General features: G+C 42.5%; 2 protein-coding genes across 2 annotated transcripts in view; both read left to right on the forward strand.

Annotated features, from left to right (window-relative positions):
• akap1 (A-kinase anchoring protein 1) overlaps positions 1 to 9500 on the forward strand; it is a 26071-nt gene extending 16571 nt beyond the window's left edge. Inside the window, exons 5-9 of the mRNA XM_015400357.1 lie at positions 2336 to 2486; positions 4559 to 4626; positions 6110 to 6183; positions 6265 to 6330; positions 7253 to 9500. Coding sequence (XP_015255843.1) covers positions 2336 to 2486; positions 4559 to 4626; positions 6110 to 6183; positions 6265 to 6330; positions 7253 to 7315 — 422 coding nt within the window. The 3' untranslated portion in view covers positions 7316 to 9500. The remainder of the gene's footprint in view (positions 1 to 2335; positions 2487 to 4558; positions 4627 to 6109; positions 6184 to 6264; positions 6331 to 7252) is intronic.
• A 1442-nt stretch (positions 9501 to 10942) lies between these two features.
• cuedc1 (CUE domain containing 1) overlaps positions 10943 to 21334 on the forward strand; it is a 19147-nt gene continuing 8755 nt past the window's right edge. Inside the window, exons 1-5 of the mRNA XM_015400355.1 lie at positions 10943 to 11136; positions 13710 to 14235; positions 16629 to 16753; positions 19239 to 19359; positions 19740 to 19962. Of these exons, the coding sequence (XP_015255841.1) occupies positions 13921 to 14235; positions 16629 to 16753; positions 19239 to 19359; positions 19740 to 19962 (784 nt within the window). The 5' untranslated portion in view covers positions 10943 to 11136; positions 13710 to 13920. The remainder of the gene's footprint in view (positions 11137 to 13709; positions 14236 to 16628; positions 16754 to 19238; positions 19360 to 19739; positions 19963 to 21334) is intronic.

The raw sequence follows: 21334 nt of genomic DNA on the forward strand, positions 1-21334 counted from the left end.
CCGCCCCCGTTTCCTGCTTTAACCTGAGTTATCACTTTGAAGTTTCTGGCCCCTCAGCATTTTTATCTCAATTGAACTACGTGGGAAACTGCCCAGAACTGAAAAAATATATATATTTTACGAAGATTCCTCGGAGGAGAGCCGCGCCGGGGCCTACACAGCTCGTACTCCTGCGGGTGTGAGCGGCTGAGATGATAAAACAACCAACTTTTTTTTTTTTTATCAGACTTGGTTTTCACTGGTTCTCTACACATTTTACAGATGACTGTGGTTTGTTTTTTGTCCGACTTGCCAAACTGGCGAACTACAAAAACCCTTCTTTGAAACAATTTCCTCCGCCTCTCCTTGCTGCGACATCTTCATGTCTTCTTTTATTTCATTGATGAAATCATAGAAACACGCTAAAGGAATCTTTCTAAGGTGGACGTGTTTCTGTTGGGAGGAATTGAGTCATGAGGAACCAAGCAGGAACTGACATCCATCAGAGCAGACCTCTCTGACCCCCATATCCCACATCCTCCACCACCAGCGTTCCTTGGTGCTATTTTTATTTTGAGGATTTGGGGAAAAAAATGGAAGAAAGTTTACATACCCGCATGTTAGAGCTACCTGTTGGATCTGTGGACGGTTTTCTATGCTTGCAACAAAACTAGCAGCAGTAGCGGAGTTTAGAGATGAAATCCACTTCTTAAATCTATCTTTGCTCTCCTTTATCCAGAAGTTGTGCAAACTGACTTTTTCTCTCGACTCCAACTTTTGGATCAGCTGCATATTTAGCATGTCTTCCCTGGAAATGCCTTTCCAAGTTACTCTTTTTATTTTTTGACAAACTTTCATTACAAAGCATAAATGCAGGCAATCCTTCCGCATTGATGATGAAAGCAAATGATTCAGTTCATTCTTCTTTGAATCCTCCGTTCTCATCAGCTATCTTCCTTTTCCTGAGACAAACCCGCCGCTTTGTTTCCCTGGAACGTCGCTGCGCTGAAACGTGTTGCAGACCATGACCACTGATCTCTAGGGCTACGACGCAAATTTCCATTGAAAGAAATGTTTACATTTATTGTTTAAATTGATTTATTATACAAATTTTCACAGCATTAGGAAACATAATGAATGTTTGTTTGACCTCCTGCACCATAATAACATAAAACATTTGATACATTTTTGAAAACGCTCCAGGGAGCCGCAAGGGGGGGGGGGGCGCTAAAGAGCCGCGGCTTCCCGACCTCTGTATTAGAATGTTTGCTGCTGCAAAACGTTTGAGTTTTTGGTTTAAACCGAAATGCTGATGTCTGTGTTTCCTTCCAGTTGGAGTCATCTGTGCAGCTCCAGCAGTGGATGGAGCGTGGTGGAGGGCTCAGGTCATCACCTTCTACAAAGAAACCGACGNTTGGATCGATGCATCGATACAAAACTATTATTATTTACACCCCTATATGGTGGACGTGTTTCTGTTGGGAGGAGTTGATTGAGTCGTGAGGAACCAAGCAGGAACTGACATCCATCAGAGCAGAGCTCTCTAAGCCTGAAATCCCACATCCTCCACCACCAGCGTTCCTTGGTGCTATTTTTATTTTGAGGATTTGGGAAAAAAAATGGAAGAAAGTTCACATACCTGCATGTTAGAGCTACCTGTTGGATCTGTGGACGGTTTTCTATGCTTGCAACAAAACCAGCAGCAGTATCGGAGTTTGGAGATGAAATCCATTTCTTAGATGTATCTTTGCTCTCCTTTAAAAAGTTGTGCAAACTGACTTTTTGTCTCACCCCCAACTTTTTGATCAGCTGCATATTTAGCATATCTTCCCCTGGAAATGCCTTTCCAAATTACTCGTTTTATTTTTTGAAAAACTCTCATTGTCAAAAAATGAGAGTTTAAATGCAGGCAATCCTTCCGTATTCATGATAAAAGCAAATGATTCTTTGAAGCCTCTATTCTCATCAGCTATCTTCCTTTTTTTTACCTTTTGGGATCCATGGCCTGAGACAAACCCGCCGCTTTGTTTCCCTGGAACGTCGCTGCGCTGAAACATGTTGCAGACCATGACCACTGATCTCTCACTGATTTTCATTGAAAGAAATGTTTACATTTATTGTTTAAATTGATTTATTATACACATTTTCACAGCATTAGGAAACATAATGAATGTTTGTTTGACCTCCTGCACCATAATAACATAAAACATTTTATACATTTTTGAAAGAGCTCCATGGAGCCACAAGGGGGGCGCACTAAAGAGCCGCGGCTTCCCGGCCCCTGTATTAGAATGTTTGCTGCTGCAAAACGTATGAGTTTTTGGTTTAAACCGAAATGCTGTTTGTTTCCTTCCAGTTGGAGTCATCTGTGCAGCTCCAGCAGTGGATGGAGCGTGGTGGAGGGCTCAGGTCATCACCTTCTACAAAGAAACCGACGAGGTGGAGATCAGATACGTCGACTACGGAGGCTACGACAAAGTGAAGATTGATTCACTGCGGCAAATCAGGCACGTGTCACCGGTCTGACGTTTGCTTCTATCTGGTTCATGGTTACAGCATTTAAGGAGATTATCTAAACAGTTTTTTGTTTTTTTTTAAGCTGTTCTAAACTAAAATGATGAATCCATGGTTATAATACAGGCTACAATTCGTTTAAGCCATGATGGTCATGATAAAGGGGGAATACATTTGGAAGGCTGTCCAGAAGGGTTTCACAGTATTTACTCACGTCCCCTTTTTGAAGGGCCAGAAACGGCACCAGCGAAGGCAAATGGAGGCCATTGCTTGTAGGATCAGAACCGCTTCATTCTGTTTCTCTTATTCTACGTTCACACCGCACGCACTACTAGGGCTGGGTATTTTCGCCAAAGTCCTGAATCGATTCGATTTTGATCCATACAGTTCTAAATTGATTAATTTCGATTCTATCTGTTTTTACAATAATAAAAGTGGCTCAACTGTGTTTCAAAATAGTCATATATTTAATTTTTTTCCTGTCATATTAAACACAAAGTGCAAACTTGTAAATCGGACAATTTAAACTTGAGATGTGAACAAAATTGTCTCAAAAGTGCAGACATGCATGAGCTGCATTATCTTCCTGCACAAAGCATACTTGCAGCGTTGTCTGTAACAACTACAGGGTGTTTTCTGGTCAGCCCCCATTTGTTAATGTCTTCAATCAACCTATTAGCTATATTTGCAGCTGTCTGGCTTGAAGTCATCTTGAGTGAATCTTTCCTGCTCATTTGAATGTGAACGTCACATGCGTCACTATAAAATGAATCGATCTCATTCCCTAGATATTGATTTTGCAAAAATGTAAAGGAATCGATTCAAAATCCATTAAATCGATTTTTTAAAATTATTTTTATTTTTTTTTAAACCCAGCCCTACTTGCTAGAGGCAGCAGAAGCAGCAGGTTTACATGCAAAGTCGATGGTTGAGGCATGTCAAGGGGCATTGGCTTCTGGTCATCTAACGTGCAACACGCTGCGAAAGCAGCTTGAAAAAATTTTACTTTTCCTGCTGGACGCGCCACATCAACCAATCAGAGAAGCTGATCTGGCAGCTAGCAGGGAGTCAGAGACAGCACTGCTGATGCAGAGCGCTATGATCACTCCTCTGAAACAGTTTAACGCCTAAATTAACTTAAAATGTAGAAAGCTGCCGGTAAAATATGTTTGATTTTATTATCCTGGTGCCTGCAGTTTGGATTACGTACATGAGAAATGCCTTTGTGTCGCTACAAACAGTTGCGGAAATGCCTTAGAGGCTGCTGTTGAAGGGGATTTCCAGTGACGGCGCGCCATCGGTGTACGGGGGTCTGAGCGGCTCGGACAGAGAAATATTTAAAGGCAGGATTTTATCTGGATGAACTGACTGTACAGCTAATTTTTTCAGGTGGACTTTCTAACTTAAAAATCTATTTAAACTACTTTTTACCCGCTGATCACAGCAAATATAGCAAAGCCGCTCTCTGCAATTGAACACAGGAGCAGCAGAAGCATCAGACGCATCTGGACACACTCTACTGGACGTCTGACCTTAATGTGGACGAGCATGAAAAATGAAGCAGCAGAAGCTTTATTGCTGCTTCCAGCCCTTGCGGTCTGAATTTAGCATTATTTGTTAAAATAAGTTAATTGACTTGATTTAATCCGCCATTGTTCCAGGCAAAGAAAAGATAGGGTAGCTCCACCCAACGCGCATCAGACCCACTTTTTGACTGCGCAGCAAAGATGCTTCAGCTGTGTGTCGGAACCAAACTTGTGCAAGCATCAAAAATAAAGCAGCACGCACTTTTTTGCTCCTTCTGCAGCGTGTGGTCTGAATGTAGCATTACTCTGTATTAGGAGATAAACTATACAGTTTTTTCTGCTCTGTTGGCCCCCAGTGAAACGTAAAGATGATTCTAACCAAAAAGCTCCAGTCTTTGACAGGTCATCAGACGACATGGAGCTGGACTCCACGTCCATCAGCTCACTGCTAACTGTTTTGATCCCAGTATAACGTGACGCCTTCAGTTTATGGGATCTATGTCTTTAAATGTCCTAATCTATTGGTGCCTTTTCTGCAGATCGGATTTTGTAACACTACCCTTCCAAGGAGCAGAAGTGCTGCTTGACAACATCACCCCACTACCAGGTCGGTGATCCTCATTCTGAAGCTTTAAATGTTTCATCCCTGGGTTCTACAGCTTTTTCTGTTTCAAAAAGCATATTTTATCTATTAAATTATTTTCAGTTATTTCTCTTAAAGCTCAAACTCTTAACAGTTTTACATTCCTATAGTAGTTGCACACTTTAAAACCATTTTAGTACACATTGACCCAGTAAAGAAATGTTAATACCAGTAAAGACTATGTTCTCTCACCTTTTGCACATGGTTAGAGCAACACCGCCACCAAATCTCCCCTTAAGGAAAAAAAACAGTTCTTCTCACCCACTCCTACCTGCTGGGACCACAGAGTGGAAACCAGTTAGAGAACACGGTGTTCCTTTTGAGGAATGCTGTTTTTAGGATGCATGTCTGACAATAAAATATCCGTGAGTGAAAATGCTATAGCCGGTTCTGAATTCACAAGAAGACAGGAAGTATGGATTTGGAGAGAACGGGAGCGTGCAGAACAGAAGCGTACGCGTGACATCACCACATTCAAAGGTAGCATGGAGCTGCATGTTGCCTCCTGTTATTACTGGTCTATAGCTAATAATAATAAATTACGTTCTTCATTTAGCGGGGGAATAATGATTAGCATAGCCAGATAAACACAGACCATATAAATAAAACCACAACCAGCACTACTTCACTTTGCAGAGAGGGAGCTACTGCAGACGGGCTAACGTTAGCCCTGGCTGCGGTTAGCCTCAGAGCTCCGCTGGTGGCCACGGTCCTCAACATCAACTCACAAGAACACAAGACCAAGAATAGACAAACTGTTGTCTGGCCCCTCCCTCTTTACCCAGCATACATCAGAGCGGACTTGTGCATTGTTGAGATTGACAGCTATCCCAGCATGCACCGCGGCAGCAGCAGCTTCCAGATTAGCGTTCAGAGTGTTAAGTTAAACACCGAGCAACTTTCTGCTCTTAAATTGTTTCCGTGCACGATGTATTGCATTGCGCAATATTGGCATCAATGTTAATAAAGTGAAGCCGCACTTTTGACCTGGGGGGCATTTTAAAGGGGTTCCACGACGCTCGCAACCAGTTCACAACAGATACACATGAACCCTGGCTGTAGACGGGACCACCTGTGTATTTTTCCTGGATGACGCAATCACGTTAAGTGTTACAGCCAATCACCGAAACTTGGTACCGAAAGACGAGGCATGTTTAGATACTCTGTAGAACCGAAGCATTTCGGTCGGTACCATAAAAGAACCGAAGTTCGTTACCCAGCCCTAAACAGGATATAATTCTAACTTCCCAGCCCCAGTTATATCTCTGCAGTCCGTCATTAAGTGTCTCATCTTTGGTTTATTGACCCCAAAGGGAAATGAAATGTTGTAATGATGCTTTCTTTGGTATCATAGAAGAGGCCTTGGACACACATTTTCTGCCTCTAAACCTTCTGGATTGAAGAAAGCGGGCGCCTTGTTGTTTAATAAGTTCTCTTTATTCAACAGGAGAGGATTGTTTCTCCACAGACGCTACAACCGCATTAGAAGAACTGACCAGAGGTGTTGCCTTGCTAGCTCAGGTATGACCGGCTTTATGCCTGAATCCCCTCAGAGTAACAGAACCGCTTCATGCTAACAGTTTGTCTGCGTTTCTCTGGAAGGTCTCAAACTATGACAACAACACGGGACTGCCCCTAGTTCACCTGTGGAACCTGGTTGGAGATGAGGTACGTCTGGATCCACCTTTTGGCTCAAGAATGTGCGTCTAGTTTGGTTCTGCAGTCGGACCCCGTGTGCGCCGGGTTCGGTTCGGCTGTCGGACCCCATGTGCATGGGGTTCGGTTCTGCAGTCGGACCCCATGTGCGTGGGGTTCGGTTCTGCAGTCGGACCCCGTGTGCGCCGGGTTCGGTTCTGCAGTCAGACCCCGTATGCGTGGGGTTCGGTTCTGCAGCCGGACCCGATGTGCGCCGGGTTCGGTTCGGCTGTCGGACCCCGTGTGCGTGGGGTTCGGTTCTGCAGTCGGANTGCGTGGGGTTCGGTTCTGCAGCCGGACCCGATGTGCGCCGGGTTCGGTTCGGCTGTCGGACCCCGTGTGCGTGGGGTTCGGTTCTGCAGTCGGACCCCGTGTGCGCCGGGTTCGGTTCTGCAGTCGGACCCCGTGTGCGCCGGGTTCAGTTCTGCAGTCGGACCCCGTGTGCGTGGGGTTCGGTTCTGCAGTCGGACCCGCTGTGCGCCGGGTTCGGTTCTGCAGTCGGACCCGCTGTGCGCCGGGTTCGGTTCAGCAGTCGGACCCCGTATGCGCCGGGTTCGGTTCAGCAGTCGGACCCCGTATGCGCCGGGTTCGGTTCAGCAGTCAGACCCCGTATGCGTGGGGTTCGGTTCTGCAGCCGGACCTGATGTGCGCCGGGTTCGGTTCGGCTGTCGGACCCCGTGTGCGTGGGGTTCGGTTCTGCAGTCGGACCCCGTGTGCGTCGGGTTCGGTTCTGCAGTCGGACCCCATGTGCGTGGGGTTTCGTTCTAGTTAGGTTCTTGAACAAACTCTAGAAGGATTCGTCATGAAGTCTTTAGACACAGAACACATAATCGGACCTCTGTACCAAAGTTCTGAAAGCTTGGTTCCGGTTCTTACCCCTGGTTCTGTTCTGCAGGTGGTCTCGGTGAACCGCACCGTGGCAGAGAGGGGCCTGGCTGTGTGGGCGGATGGGTTCTGAGTTCCGCTCCAGCCCAGAGGAAGTCATGAAGGAAGCTCATTCCTGTTGTCAGCAGCTCATCCTGGGGATCCCACCCACCAGGAACACCACTGAGAAGATCGTTTCGTTGCTCTTCCACTCTTCAACCCAACGGAAAGCAGAGAGACTTTATCCTCAGGCAAAGTCAACAGGGAAACGGCACCTCTCCAAGATGGACTTCAGTTTTGGTCTAAAAACCATATAATTTAAAAAAAAGAAGAGGTATTGTAACAATAAAGGCTCCAGAATTATATATTTTTTGCTCCCATTCTAGCATAAACCCCTGGAACAGTGGCTCATCATGCTGGCTTAGAGGACAGACGCATGCATGACGTCCTGACTGTTCTCTAGCAGGTCTGTCTGTTGTGGAACGCTGTGGGAATGCTGGGCTGACAACCAGGCAGCTTCCTGTGGACCTTTCTAGACTGTAGTAGAGGGAGACGAGCGGACAGCCTGCCTTTCCTCCCCGGTCTTTGGTGCACGTTGGTGGACCAGCCCACATTTACACACTTCCCATGAAAAAGCACTCTATTTTTTTCTTAAAAAGACTTATTGAGTAAAAGCTGGCTCATTATTGAACATTCATGTTGTTGAGATGTTCAGAGGTAGATGAACGCTATCCGACACATTGGCTGCCGTTAGTGGAGGTTTTCTGCAGGATCAGAAGCTTCTGATTGGTCAACAGCAGAACTTCTATTAAAAAAAAAGACAGTTTTCCAGGATTAAATATGAAATGATTGAATTCTGCTGCTCCAGGTCAAACTGACATCCAAGCAGGAAACCTAATGGTGTTTATTTCTTTCACTGTCATCGTTTTTTGAAAATTTTTCTTTGTTATGGTGCGTGGGTCTGATGTCGGAGAAACGCTACTTAAAACAAATCATCTTAAAGCCGCCATTTAATTCTGAGCTACCATAAACCTTAATGAAATCCCAGTTGGTGCCGGAGCTCCTCAGCAGCTCAAGTTTCAGGTTGATTCGTGGATATTAGACCAGAAAAGATTAAAAAAACTGATTTTTAAAGTCGACTTTGATCCAAAATGGTGTTTTTTGGATGAGGCTGTAGTGTTAACCAGAAATATATTGATGTTATTGAAAAAGTAAATCAATGCAGAAAAGTCCTGAACTAAAACTTGAAAGTTGTTTGTTTTTCTAGATTTACATTTGATCCTCAGATCAATCCTTATTTATAGTTGTTCCCATGGTACCGTTCCAGCACTAAAACCAGTTACCCCAGAATGAAACATCTTAAGCAGCCGTGCATCAGGTTGCAGGAATGTAAGAGTAGGAAGTATGAAGCTCAGCCTGCTGTGGATCAACACTGACCCCTGGTCAGCCTCGGTGAAACGAGCCGCTGATCTAAAGGGACCCCTCCACAGAGGGAGTCACACTAAAACGCTGCTGCTCTCAGAACAGTGAGGACCACTTTAAACCCAACCGTTTGTCATCATATTTCCTGTGACAGTTTCAGATCTTCCCTGTGCAATAATGCCTACTCTAGTAAATGATGCGCTTCTAATTTGATGCAGCTACTGTAAAAGAACTGAAACTGACGTTCTGGCAATAAGGCGGCTTTGTTTTCATTTACTCTGAGGGGTGGAGTCGCCATGGCAACGGGAAACATGTTTTCTATTTGACGTTTAAAATCTGTTTCACGATGGGCTTTATTTAGCCGCTGATAAAAACAGGTTAGTCGAGTGAAACGGAAGGAAAAGTGACTCAGAAGCAGAAAACGAGTTATTGGATCGGCACGGTGTTATGTGTCTTCGGACCTGTCAGACCCGCGGCTGCTTTCATTCGCTTTGTCTGTCTGTCTGAAGAGTCCATCGCTCAGCACTGAAGAATCTGTCATGGCTCTGCTCATTTCTCTGTAAATAAGATGGGACTAATTTTCTGCAGCGCTGGAGAATGAGACGGTTGTTTTGTTTTTTGTTTTGTTTTTGTCTTTTCTGAGTCCCCCCCCCACCCCACCCATTGCATTTTCAATCATGAAACCGAGGATAGCATAACTAGACGACCTCTAATTGGATCTAAATGGGGGTCAAAACAGCTATAACTGAAGGCATTTCAATAACCTGTACATATCTGACTTTGCTAGGATCACTTGACGTTTGATTTGATTGTACAGATCCAAAAGGGAAATAATAAAGTTATTAAGTGTTTATGGTCCGGCTGGTTTTTTTTTGGTTGGTTTTTATTGCATCCTGTTTTCCAAATGCTGTTTTAGGACCTGGACAAACTGACAGCTGCATGTTTGGTCATTTAAAATCTAAAAATGTATTATTGATGCCTATTTTTATTCTTAATGTTTCACTTTTCTCCTTAAAGACACATTTAAATCAAAACTTTCTTTAGTCATATTAAGACCATTTAGAATATCGGAAAGTTAATTTATCTCAGTAACTTATGAATACTCTTTTTCATTATGAATTCCTGCTTGCAGTTAAACACTTTCTCAATAGTTTAGAGATTAGCTGCTTGAAATGCTTATTTTTCATGATTTTCTTTGTTTGATCTTAAAGACTCCTTTTCGAACATGTTTTGTGACTTTAAAAAAACATGTTTCTGATCAAATGCATCAAACTCTTTCTTGGGTTTATTTGTTTTGATCAAGAAGAACTCTGCAGTGCAGGTTGGAGGGTCATCTGTTCTGCTGAGAGAGAACATTACAGTGTCCATCATATCTCCTCTTTCTGGAAAGGAGATATGAGGAATAAATAAATCAATTAAACCTCATACAAGATAGAAATCTGAGTCAGAATTTTAGTTACTAATTTATACAGACTTTAATGGAGTTGGACAATTTTTTTCTTCCCAGTTTAATGCAATAGTAAAGTGTATAAACAGGAGAAATGCTTTAGATAGCCGATGTTTATAACACCATGAAAATTGGTCAATTATTCAGATTGCAGTTCTTGAGTAAATGTTTAAAACCAACTTTTCAGAAAGCAGAGCAGACATCTTAAAACATTCAATGTACAACGTGAACATTATTGATCTGAACTTTGCACGTAATATATACCCTGAAGATAAGGAAGCAAAGACTGGAAGTAAGTTTCCAGTTTTTGTGAAACTAAAAAAACAAATTGAGTGAGAGATGGAAACGGGTCAAAAGAAATTAAAACTGGATAAAAGGATGAAAGAATTTGGGTACACCAGGCTAAACGGAAGCACTAAATACAGTTTGATCAGCAAACAGGATTTTATATATGATACTATTGCAAGTTAGGGAGGGAAGAACAATTGTTTCGTTTTCAGACGGATTTACAATAGGAAAATATATATTAAAAAATGTGAAGTAAGTTAAAGCTTTCAGGGAACAGTTTAATATATTTAAGAAGGAGCATCATATGAGTCCAACTCAAACCCCACACCACTAGGTGGCAGTAGCGTGCTAACTTGTGGTCAAACCAGACTGGTTGCCATGGGTAACGCCTCTTATTTCTCTCGGTAATAAACATGGAGGTGGCGCGTTAAAAGCAAGCAAAAGGACAAAAGTACGCGATTGGTTTACATATTCAACTAATGAAAATGTGTTGTTTATTAGACAGTTATGAACCGGAAGGAAACTCGGACCAGTTCTCTTTTGCGCATGCGTCAACCGGAAGTTAAATCCACGGACCTTAAAGGCTTTCAGGCTGTGGGGCTTTAGTAGAGCCCTGTTTACTCTGTAACCATAACGTCAATAACACAAACCCCCCCAGTCTGCCTCTGCATTCCTCAGCGGGAGGGCCCGTTTGATCGGATAAAAGTTCAAACTTCCGGCCTGGAAGCGGCTGCAGACCCGACTTTGTATAATAATCAGTAAGTAACCCGAACAGTTAGCATGGCCGTTAGCATTGTGAGGTGAGAGCATATTTAGATTATATTTGTTTCTTTAAAAGATAGAAACTGACTCTATAACAGCTGAGGTCTGAAGGCTGCATCCTGCTTTAGCATTCAGAGCTGCGCCCTGCTGTCAGATGGAGCTAATATGTGTTTGTTTGGATGTTTCTCGCTTTGCCTGGACAGCTTTCCAGGCTTTTATTAATGATGACAGCTAGGTACCTTTAGCCAGTTAGCATCAACCCAGTCAAACAGAGAGGTAGTCCAAGCTTCAAAGAACACCACTGAAAGCCACTCTGCAACGAAGAGCTGTTTGCACATTAGAGATAAAAATATCAAGGGATTTTTGTTATATTTAGCATTTTTTGAGGCCAAATTCCCACTGTGATGTTTTCGAGAGAAAAATAACCAATTACAAATCTGGGATTTCACGGTTCATGCTTTACAAACAGCTGATACTTTTTATTTTGATGCACATAATGCATTTTTTTATTGATTATAGCTCTAACCCAAGGCTGTAACTTGGCTCATGGACCTACAGCTACTCCACCCGAACGCTTTCAATAGTGTTTATATTTACCAAAAAAGAGAAACCTATATTTATTGAATGCTTTCATATTGTTGAGAACACAAGAGAACCACAGTACACTGATATGTATAGTTATAGACAGGTGCCTGCTTTTAATGCGTTATTTTATAAAGGTTCAAAACTATTGATGTATAAAAAATGACGAAAAACAGCCGATATTGATGATGCAGCTTAAAGGGAAGCCATGCATGGCTGGATGGATGGATGGAGTCGAAGTTGTGTCCATACTACATCAATATATCCTGCATCCCTATTATGGACACAACTTCACTTCCTTCCATCCATCCATGCATCCATGCATGGCTTCCCTTTAAGCTGCATTAGTGATTATCCTTCTTCTCAAGCAGCAAAATCTAATTTAGGAATTCGTCCCATATGTCATGGACAGCCAAAGTCCATAATTTGAACCTTATATTTGTACACAGATTTTTATTATTTGTGATTTAATTCCTGCAGGTTTCTTATACTTTAATTTTAATTCTATATTTCCGACTCTCTCTGGGTTGCTGGCACAGCTATTTCTGAGTCTCGTTGAACTACAAAAGACAAAAAGATATGTTGAATTTTATTATAGCATTGCGTATTTTTTCTTGTTAACGTGGAAATATATTTTATTGCATGTTGCATATCCCAGTAAACCTGTCTACCAATATAATGATGGCAGAGAAAATCATTTTCCAGATCTCTAGAAGCTCTGCAGTCTGATTCTCTGTTCAATCAGAAAACAACAGATCTGTGTTCATTTTAATCTGTAACTCTGAGTTATGGTCCTCTGAGAAGCCCAGCGTTTTTAACTTATATAAATGTACAATCTGCTGCCATTTTTAGCTGAAAAAGCTCCGTATGTGTAACAAACGGACTTTTCTGTTGCATCTCTAATTTTTATTTTTTTTAACCAACCAATCTCCTAACTTTTACTGAAACATCTATCGAAGTAGCTGCCTGTGTCTCTCCCCCTCCACATAGCTACTCTGTACGCAGGGAAATGCGACGCCAAATAATATTATATGCCAAAGTATTGATAGCCAACATTTATACTTAAGTTCTTTGTTACTTGACGCCTCTGATCTATCTGACTACAAGTCACAGATTTATGCCTCTATGTTTCATCTAAGAGACTCAAAAAACGAAAGATTTCTAAACTTAAAATCAAGATTTTAATAAAATAATCTTCAAACAATGCAACTAGAATCATCTCAGAATCATAATTACTGTATTAATCCCTTTTGGGAAATTATTTTCTTGCAGTGCAACTGTTTACAGCAGAGAGAAAAATATGATTTTAAGTTCAATAGAACAAAATAGAATATAAGACAGTTTAAATATGTAAAATTGAACCCTTCCCATATAAACAGTGTAAAATAAGATAGAAGAATATAATAGTATATGACCACATTGCATACATCGACAGTACTTTCAAATTGTTGTGTTTTTTCCCCCCAGTTTTTATTGTCATTCCACTCTCACAAGTACAGAGTAACGAAATTCACTCTCTGCATTTAACCCCTCCCCTTGGGGAGCAGTAGGCTGCCATTGTGTGGCTATTGGAGAGCAGTGTGAGGTTAAGGGTCTTTGCTGAGGGACCTAGAGTGGCAGTCTGTGGGAGTGGGTCTTGAACTCAGAACCTCTGAATTCAAAGCTTTATGCCCTAACCACTAGGCCCCCACTCCCCCAATCATTTTTTAATGCTGCTCAGTACAAAATTACAATTATTGCACATGACTGTTTTTGCGTATAGTGAAGTAAGAAAGACCTGCAGGGAGACAGATGTTTGGTTTGTGAGGTAATAAGTACTGATCTGGCCTCCCTTTCGCAGGGTCTGATATGAACATGGAAGCTGCCTCACTTCTAATCCAATCACTGCTTAAATGTTGCTTTGTGTAAATGATGTTTCCATGAAGTGAAACTGGACCGTTCCCTATAAACATCAGCAGCTCATTCAATCTGTCTGTTCTCGTTTTAGGTGATGACTCTGGTATCATGTTCCATGAAATCTACACCTCAAGTTTTCCTCAAAGCTAAGAGGCCGTCCAGGTTTGGTTCCGAGTAAAATCTTCGAAGGAATGTTTGAAAATCCTGCCAGACTGAAGGTAATCAGTGGTTTGGTTTTTGAGTGAAAGGTGGATCCATTTCATCAGTGGCTTGGCAGCTCCTGAGCCGGCCGATCTGAAAGGATGACCAGCCTGTTCAGGCGCAGCGGCGGCAGCAGTAAAGGCTCTGAGAGCAGCGGAGGTAGAGATGGAGGTGGTGGAACTGGAGGCCAGCTCAACAACAGCAGGCCCAACCGGCCAGTCAGGCGTCTGGAGTTCAATCAGGCCATGGAGGACTTCAAGATAATGTTTCCCTCCATGGACTATGAGGTGATTGAGTGCGTTTTACGATCCAACAAAGGAGCTGTGGACGCCACCATCGACCAGCTGCTGCAGATGAGCATTGAAGGACATAACTCGGATGATAGCTCGGACTCGGACGACAGCATCCCAGTGGAGGTCAGTGAAAAAGTTTTCATTGCCTCCTTTTCTCCCCTTTTCCACCACAGCTCACCTCAGGCTCTGAGAGGAACGGTTCTGGGTCGACTTTCTGGCTTATCTAGATGCACTTTGATGCAGTTATGACAAAGTTACATGTGAAATGATACCTCCTCAAACAGAAAGTCAAATTTTAGTTGGAAAAAAAAAACAACTAAAAACAACCCACTAAAGGTAAAACGTTTATTAGACCCTCCAAACATCTAAAGAACTACTGCTTAAGGCTGATTTATACTCAGAAACCAGGTCGTCTGCGTGTGTGTCGCAGTGAATACAAATGTGACTCCGCCCCTTCCGCAGAGACTCTGTTGCACCGGTGACCGCAGACAGTGCCGTAGACAGAAGGCCTCTGATTGGTCAAATCTACATCCACTCTACACTATGCGTATTTCCGGTTTGGAACCTTAGCGGCTTGTTTTGTTTGTATGACCGCCATTGCGGGAAACGTCATGTGAAGTTGGACAAGCTAGTAGAGCGAGGTGCGCGAGAACGCTGCAACCCTTTTTCCACCTGGATCCCTGCTCTTTTTTCGCCCTCATGTCCCTTGGTTGTGGCACAAACTTGCCCCCCCAAACCCCCAACCACCCCACCCCACCCGCCTTCCTCATTGCCTCAACCTTATCTAGACCCACAGCTAGTTCATGATTGTCCCTCTGGCGTTGTGGCGTGGAATAACATAGCACAGACCACTCTCCGGATTTGGGAGGATGTACTGCCCCTAGTGGAGGTGTTGAAGTATCTTGGGGTCTTATTCACAACTGAGGGGAAGATGGAGTGAGAGATCGATATGTGGATTTGTGCAGCGTCTGCTGTGAAGCGTGCGCTGTACCGGCCTGTTGTGGTGAAGAGAGAGCTGAGCCAAAAAGCAAAGCTCTCGATTTACTGGTCGATCTACGTTCCTACCCTCATCTATGGTCATGAGTTTTAGGTCATGACTGAAAGAATGCGATCCTGGATACAAGCGGCTGAAATTAGTTTTCTCTGTAGTGTGTCTGGGGTCTCCCTCAGAGATGGGGTGAGGAGCTCAGTCATCCAGGGAGGACTCAGAGTAGAGCAGCTGGTCCTCCACGTCAAGAGTAGCCAGTTGAGGTGGCTTGGGCATCTGATTACGATGCCTTCTAGACGTCTCCCTGGTGAGGTGTTCCAGGCACGTCCCACCAGGAGTAGGCCCAGGGACTATGTTTCTCTGCTGGCCTGGGAGCGCCTTGGGATTCCCCTGGAGGAGCTGGACCAAGTGGCTGGTGAGAGGGTCGTCTGGGCCTCCCTACTGAAGCTGCTATAATCGCGACCCGACCCTGGATAAGCGGAAGATGGATGGATGGATGTATATAGAATAAAAAAAGCATTAAAAAAGTTTTAAAGTCCTGGAATATTTTTCCCTTAGATATAAAAATATCTGCACAGTGGAGAGCTAAGGGAAGACTACACAGTAGTTGACTTGGACTATTGCACTTGCACTGCAGAGATGTACTGACCTTATAAATTAGTAAAAAAGTCACATAGCCTACACAGGCTACAGCTAATCTTTTGCATAAGATGTCAAAGGAGGGGGGTGCTGACCCTTGTCCATCTTCCTATCACCTCCTCCTTCAACTCTGGTGGGGAAAAAAGAAGAAAATGTCCATAAAATATCCATTCTCTAAGTTTTTACCTGATACCACTAACAAACCGACAATGTTTCTTTTCTTGTGTTTGTGTCTTCAGTAAAATTCCTCCAGATTTTGAGTCAGACGCTTAGGCTGTCAGTAGTCTTGGCTGCCACCCTCTGGTTTAGTAGGGAACTGCTTGTTTCCTTCAAATATCCCCATCTCACAACGTTAGAAAATCCATTAAAACATTCCTGTATCCAGGTTGTGATCTGTATCATCATCAACATTTAATGGACTGTTTCTTGGCATGAGGGACATTTCGGATACAAATTTGATTAAAATTCATCCATAACTTTTGAAGTGATGCTGTACAAAGACACAAACTCTCCTAAAAACAGAACCTCCTTGGGGAAGGTAATAAACACCAAGACTAAAGGGCCGTGGCCCAGTCAAAAGCCTTCCCAGGGCCATTTTGAATGACTGCTACTGTATCGGTTCTCCTCAAACAAACACATACCTGAAGGAATTGAAGGAACCAGACATTTGCTTGCCGCTCCGTTGTTTGCTTTTATTGCGGAAATCTTTACCTGCAAAAAGTTCCGTTTAGTTTGTCTGTGTTGACATAAATCTGTCTTTTTCATCTGATGAGAAAGTGTTTCCGATTTTAGGCCAACTGAAACAGATCTCAGAAAATAAAGAAATGTCTATAAATTGTTCGATTTACTAAAGAAGAGGAGTAATAAGTAGAGATGTCTCTGTTGCTAGATCCTGGAGCGAACTCAGGAACCCGACAGCTCAGATGAAGAACCACCTCCAGTTTACTCTCCACCCAAAGGCAACATTTACTCTGACTGGAAATACCCAGAGGCCCAGACAGTATCTCCTTCAAGGTGAGAAACCAAGAAAAAACGCAGTTTGCTTTGAAATGTATAGTTTCTGTTCAAAGTGGGAAAGAGTGAATGGTTTGTTTTTGGTTTGGTCCAAATCTTTTTTCATTGTTTTATTCTCTGTTTGTGAAAGCCAAAGATGATTAAAAGGAGAAACCTAAAAACCTGTCTGACTATAACACTGATAGAGGAGCTTAAGGAAAGCTGTTAGTCCTCAGCTCTTTTCCAAAATGGAGATGTGTTTTTTTAGACTCATCAGACAACGAAAGGACCAAACTGATGTTTGTCTTTTGGATTTTAACAACACTTTATTTATACAATTCAAACAATAGAATCAATTATTGTTGTAAAACAAAGTCGGTTAAAAATCACTGTTAAGGTAAAACAAGTGTAAGCTAAAATCATTAAATGAGGAGCTTGTTAATCTTGTCCAGCCTTATTCTGGCTTTACGTTGCACCTCCACAGATCCACGGCATCAAGGTGAGGTCCCTCCTGCAGTCTAAGTAAATGGCCATCTTTGCTTCACTAATTCTTGCAAACTCCTCCTATTAAAAGAGCGTTTGTAAAACCCGTCCCAAAGAGACTAAAAACACTAATTAAAAGGCTAAAAATTGTCTTTAGTCCTGTGTTTCGTTTACTTTTGGTATTGACTTTTAAAGGGAGGTAATGTTTGCAAATAAACGTTGTAATCTGGATCTTTTTTATCCCAACTAGGATTCTTCACGGCGGCTCAGATGCACCTTTATTGTGGTTTACTGAAACTGACGGAATAAAGAAAACTAGAATTAAAAAACATTTTTGGTAAAGAGGCATTACAGAGTTTTCTAATGATACTGCCACCTGTGGCCAAAATATGGAACTGCAGCTCTCTTCTGCTCGTTCTCGTAGCTTGTTTTTGTTTGTTTACCTTTTTACCTCTACATGAGCTGCTACTGGTTTCTAAGTGGAGCTGGATGCTGGTCGCTTCCGACTATCCACAAAAATCCATCTTGAATATGACACTTTTGCTTGATTGGTCAGACCCATTGAACATGGGGGAACTTTACGTCATATCCAACGAACAGCGTGGGAACCCCGGATCCAAAATAGGCCACAGGCTTATAGATGCATCAACGCTGCACTACTGATCATCAAAGCAGGTTTTAATCATGGTCAAACCAGTGGTCAAAAGAAAAAACTTTTCAATAAAAACTTAGATAATGTCTTTAACTAAAATAAAATAAAATCTCGAACTAGCAAAAAAATTAAAACTGACTGAAAATTTTTTTCTAAAGCTAATTAAAACTAACTGGATTTTAAGAGAAAATCTGCTTAGTTTTCATTGGTGCCTTTAATATGACATCTAGTTTTAAAGGCTGTTGTTTTTGCTTTTAGGTACAGCTGTCGGGTCATTTGTGTTGCCCTCTTATCTGGAATTTTATTAGTATTGTTTATTTATAGTCTTTCCACAGGTATGTAAGTCCTATTGGACAAAAAAAATAAAACCATGGCATAAACTGTTTGTAGGTCACTCTCACAGACAGGGGTTACAAAGTGCTTCATAGGACAACGCATAACAAATGTCAGTTAAAATTAGTCAAATTCAGTTTAAAACTGAGCAAATAAATGAGGAAGATGATTGGCTGCTTTGAAAAGCCAGCATAAACGTTCAGGTTTTTAGCTGCTTTTTAAAAGTGTCCACAAAGACAAAGGTACAACTGCATCAAGAGACCCGCCCCCTCAGGTTTGAGGAACCATGAGTAGATTTTGACCTGAAGACCTCAGGCTACGTGCCGAGGTGTAGAGCTGAATCAGACCAGCAGTTAGGCGCCTTAAAGTAAGGACTAGGATTTAATCCTGGAAGCAACAGGCAAATGAAGGGAACCCCAAACTCCACCTAAACACTAACCCTGAGTGCTAACCTCTTGGTTTGCGTGTTCCTGCGGAGGGTCCGCCACATTAAGTGCCGTCCCAAACCACGTAGTGGGTAGGACCAGTTGACCATTCAGCCCTTAAATAGCGAGTCTGCATCAGTTCAGGCCGCCCTGTGGAGATTTATTTCACATATTTTTTTTTTTTCTAAATCAGAAAGATGGCCAACCTCCCTGTTAAGGTCAAAGGTCATCTTACTTATAGCAAGGACTTAAACAGAAATTGGGTCTCCTCTCCACCTCCAGGAACCTGACTGCATCCAGCCAGATGTATCCTGTCTCATGAAATGGTGGAAGTGGGACAAATCCATCAGACATCTTCTGAGATTTGTTTTTTTTTGTTTTTTTATTATCTGTGGGGTGGATGATAATAAACCTGCAGGTCAGGGTCCCTGTATTCTGGGTCATTTCTTGGGGAGGAGAGAGTCTGTCAAGTTATTCAGGAACGGTTTAATGAAGTTTCCACACCTCATCCACTCTAACAGAAAGTGACCTTATCTTCTCACCTCACCTGCTGTCACACAATGATGGCTAACCTGGTGAGGTATGCTAATGCTCTCTTCTTCTGCTGTCCTAGATCAGAATCCCAGGGGCCTCCAGGGGCCCCGCCTGTTCGGGTTTACAGGAACTGGAACCCTCCTCTGCTTGGAAATCTTCCAGACGACTTCTTGAGGATTTTGCCGCAGCAAAGTCTAATGGTATTTATGAGATTCATGTTTTTTTTGCTACGATTTCCGTAGCATGCAGTCAGCCATAGTTACCTAAGAAAGTTTTTTTTATCGACACTTATTCAGGCGGTGACATGAATTATCATAAGGAAATAAATGTTCTAAAGTTGAACCTTATTCTGGGTGTAGATGCTGTTTGAATTTTACGAGTTTAGAACCTCCCTCTGATCCTTTTCGTCTCTCACCTGCATTTCCTTTGACTGTCCTTAGAAAAAAGGCTGCTGTTGTTGAATGTCTTCCTTCACTCCGTCTCTCCTTACGACAGGAAGCCAGACCACCAGATTCTGTTCCTATGGTTACTGATTGGTGTTAGTGAGTGGTAAATAAACTTGCCTGTCTGCATCTCTCAGAGCGGTCCATCCCATCCGTCCTCAGCGAGTCGGCGGACGGCTCCGTCTGGGTCTGCGTTTGGAGCAGCAGTGACGGCTGGAGGTCCTGATTTGACATCGGGGCTACAAGAGAATAGCCTGAAGCAGTATTTGGAGGACGAGCGCATCGCCCTGTTTCTGCAGAACGAGGAGTTTTTGAAAGAGCTGAAGCGTAACCATGACTTCCTGATCGCCTTGGAGAGAGGTAATGCATCATGTCTTTAAAAATAGAGAAAAAGTTCCTCAAATGCTTCCCCTTTATGTTTCTCTTTGGTATGTTTCAATCCTTAAACAATCCATTAAACTAGAAAAGAAAAATATACAAACAAGTTCCAAGGGCTAAACTCGGTCAGAGGGGTTTATATTTACCCAATAACCAGAAAGAAGTGATCAGAAACACAGATTCAACAAACAGCTTTTTCTTTAGGGTGGGTTGACTTTAACCTTCTCTCTGCATCAGTCCTTTTACCAGACAAAAAGATGCTTTCAAATCGTCAAAACCTGGAATGTTAGAAACTAAATTCTTCTCTAATGTTCATGTTTAACTGTTTTTTAAAGAAAAAAAATTGTACACTCTTTTTTTTTTTCTCTCTTTAAGGTACACATGAGAATTTGGCTTTTGTTTGTTTTGTTGCTGTGGATGTAGCATTAGCCACATTAGCTGTTAGCCATAGTTTTTTTAATTGGTCTCTGATGCAATAAGATAAAAGCTATAAAAGCAGAAACACTGACTGACCGCCTGCAGGTGACTCCTTCATTGTTGGTTAGAGACGTGAGGAGTGATAGCAAGACATGCTAAATTTAGCAGCCTTCTAGGAATGATGTAGACTAAGGAGGACTAAAATAACCGATTGTGGTGGAGAGAATGCTCTGATAGACTTTTCTGGTTTCAATAAAGAGCTCACACCAAAAAAGAACCAGCAAGAATTCCAGGTTTTCCCTCAGGAAATCTAAACGCAGATGGTTCAACAGGGAAAAGTCAGATTACTCCTGTCATTCTGCCATGGACTATTTTCAGAAAGTGGCTTGTAAAGTCCCCACACAGTTTCTTTCATTTCAAAAGTACTTTATTTATGCTGAAGGGAAATATTAGAAACTCTTATTAGGATAGGAGGTTGTTCAGGACTCTGGACTTGCTTCTGGTTCTGGTCTAACCCATTTGCTTTGCTCTGCTCACATTTAACGGTGCAGTTGTACAGTTTTCCTTTTTGTTGTTGTTCTTTTTTTTTAATCACTGTCTATGAGAACAGTATCTTGTAAACTATTAATTAACAATTTGGTCACCTGAATTTGTTTAGTTGGTCAGACATGCTAACAGGCGGTCGACATCACACATGCTAACAGGCTGGTCAGACATGCTAACAGGCGGTCGACATCAGACATGCTAACAGGCCAGTCAGACATGCTAACAGGCTAGTCAGACATGCTAACAGGCTGGTCAAACATGCTAACAGACCAGTCAGACATGCTAACAGGCTGGTCAAACATGCTAACAGACCAGTCAGACATGCTAACAGGCTGGTCAAACATGCTAACAGACCAGTCAGACATGCTAACAGGCTGGTCAAACATGCTAA

This window comes from Cyprinodon variegatus, unplaced genomic scaffold, assembly GCF_000732505.1.
Source record: "Cyprinodon variegatus isolate N-32 unplaced genomic scaffold, C_variegatus-1.0 Scaffold1095, whole genome shotgun sequence".
Taxonomy (NCBI): domain Eukaryota; kingdom Metazoa; phylum Chordata; class Actinopteri; order Cyprinodontiformes; family Cyprinodontidae; genus Cyprinodon; species Cyprinodon variegatus.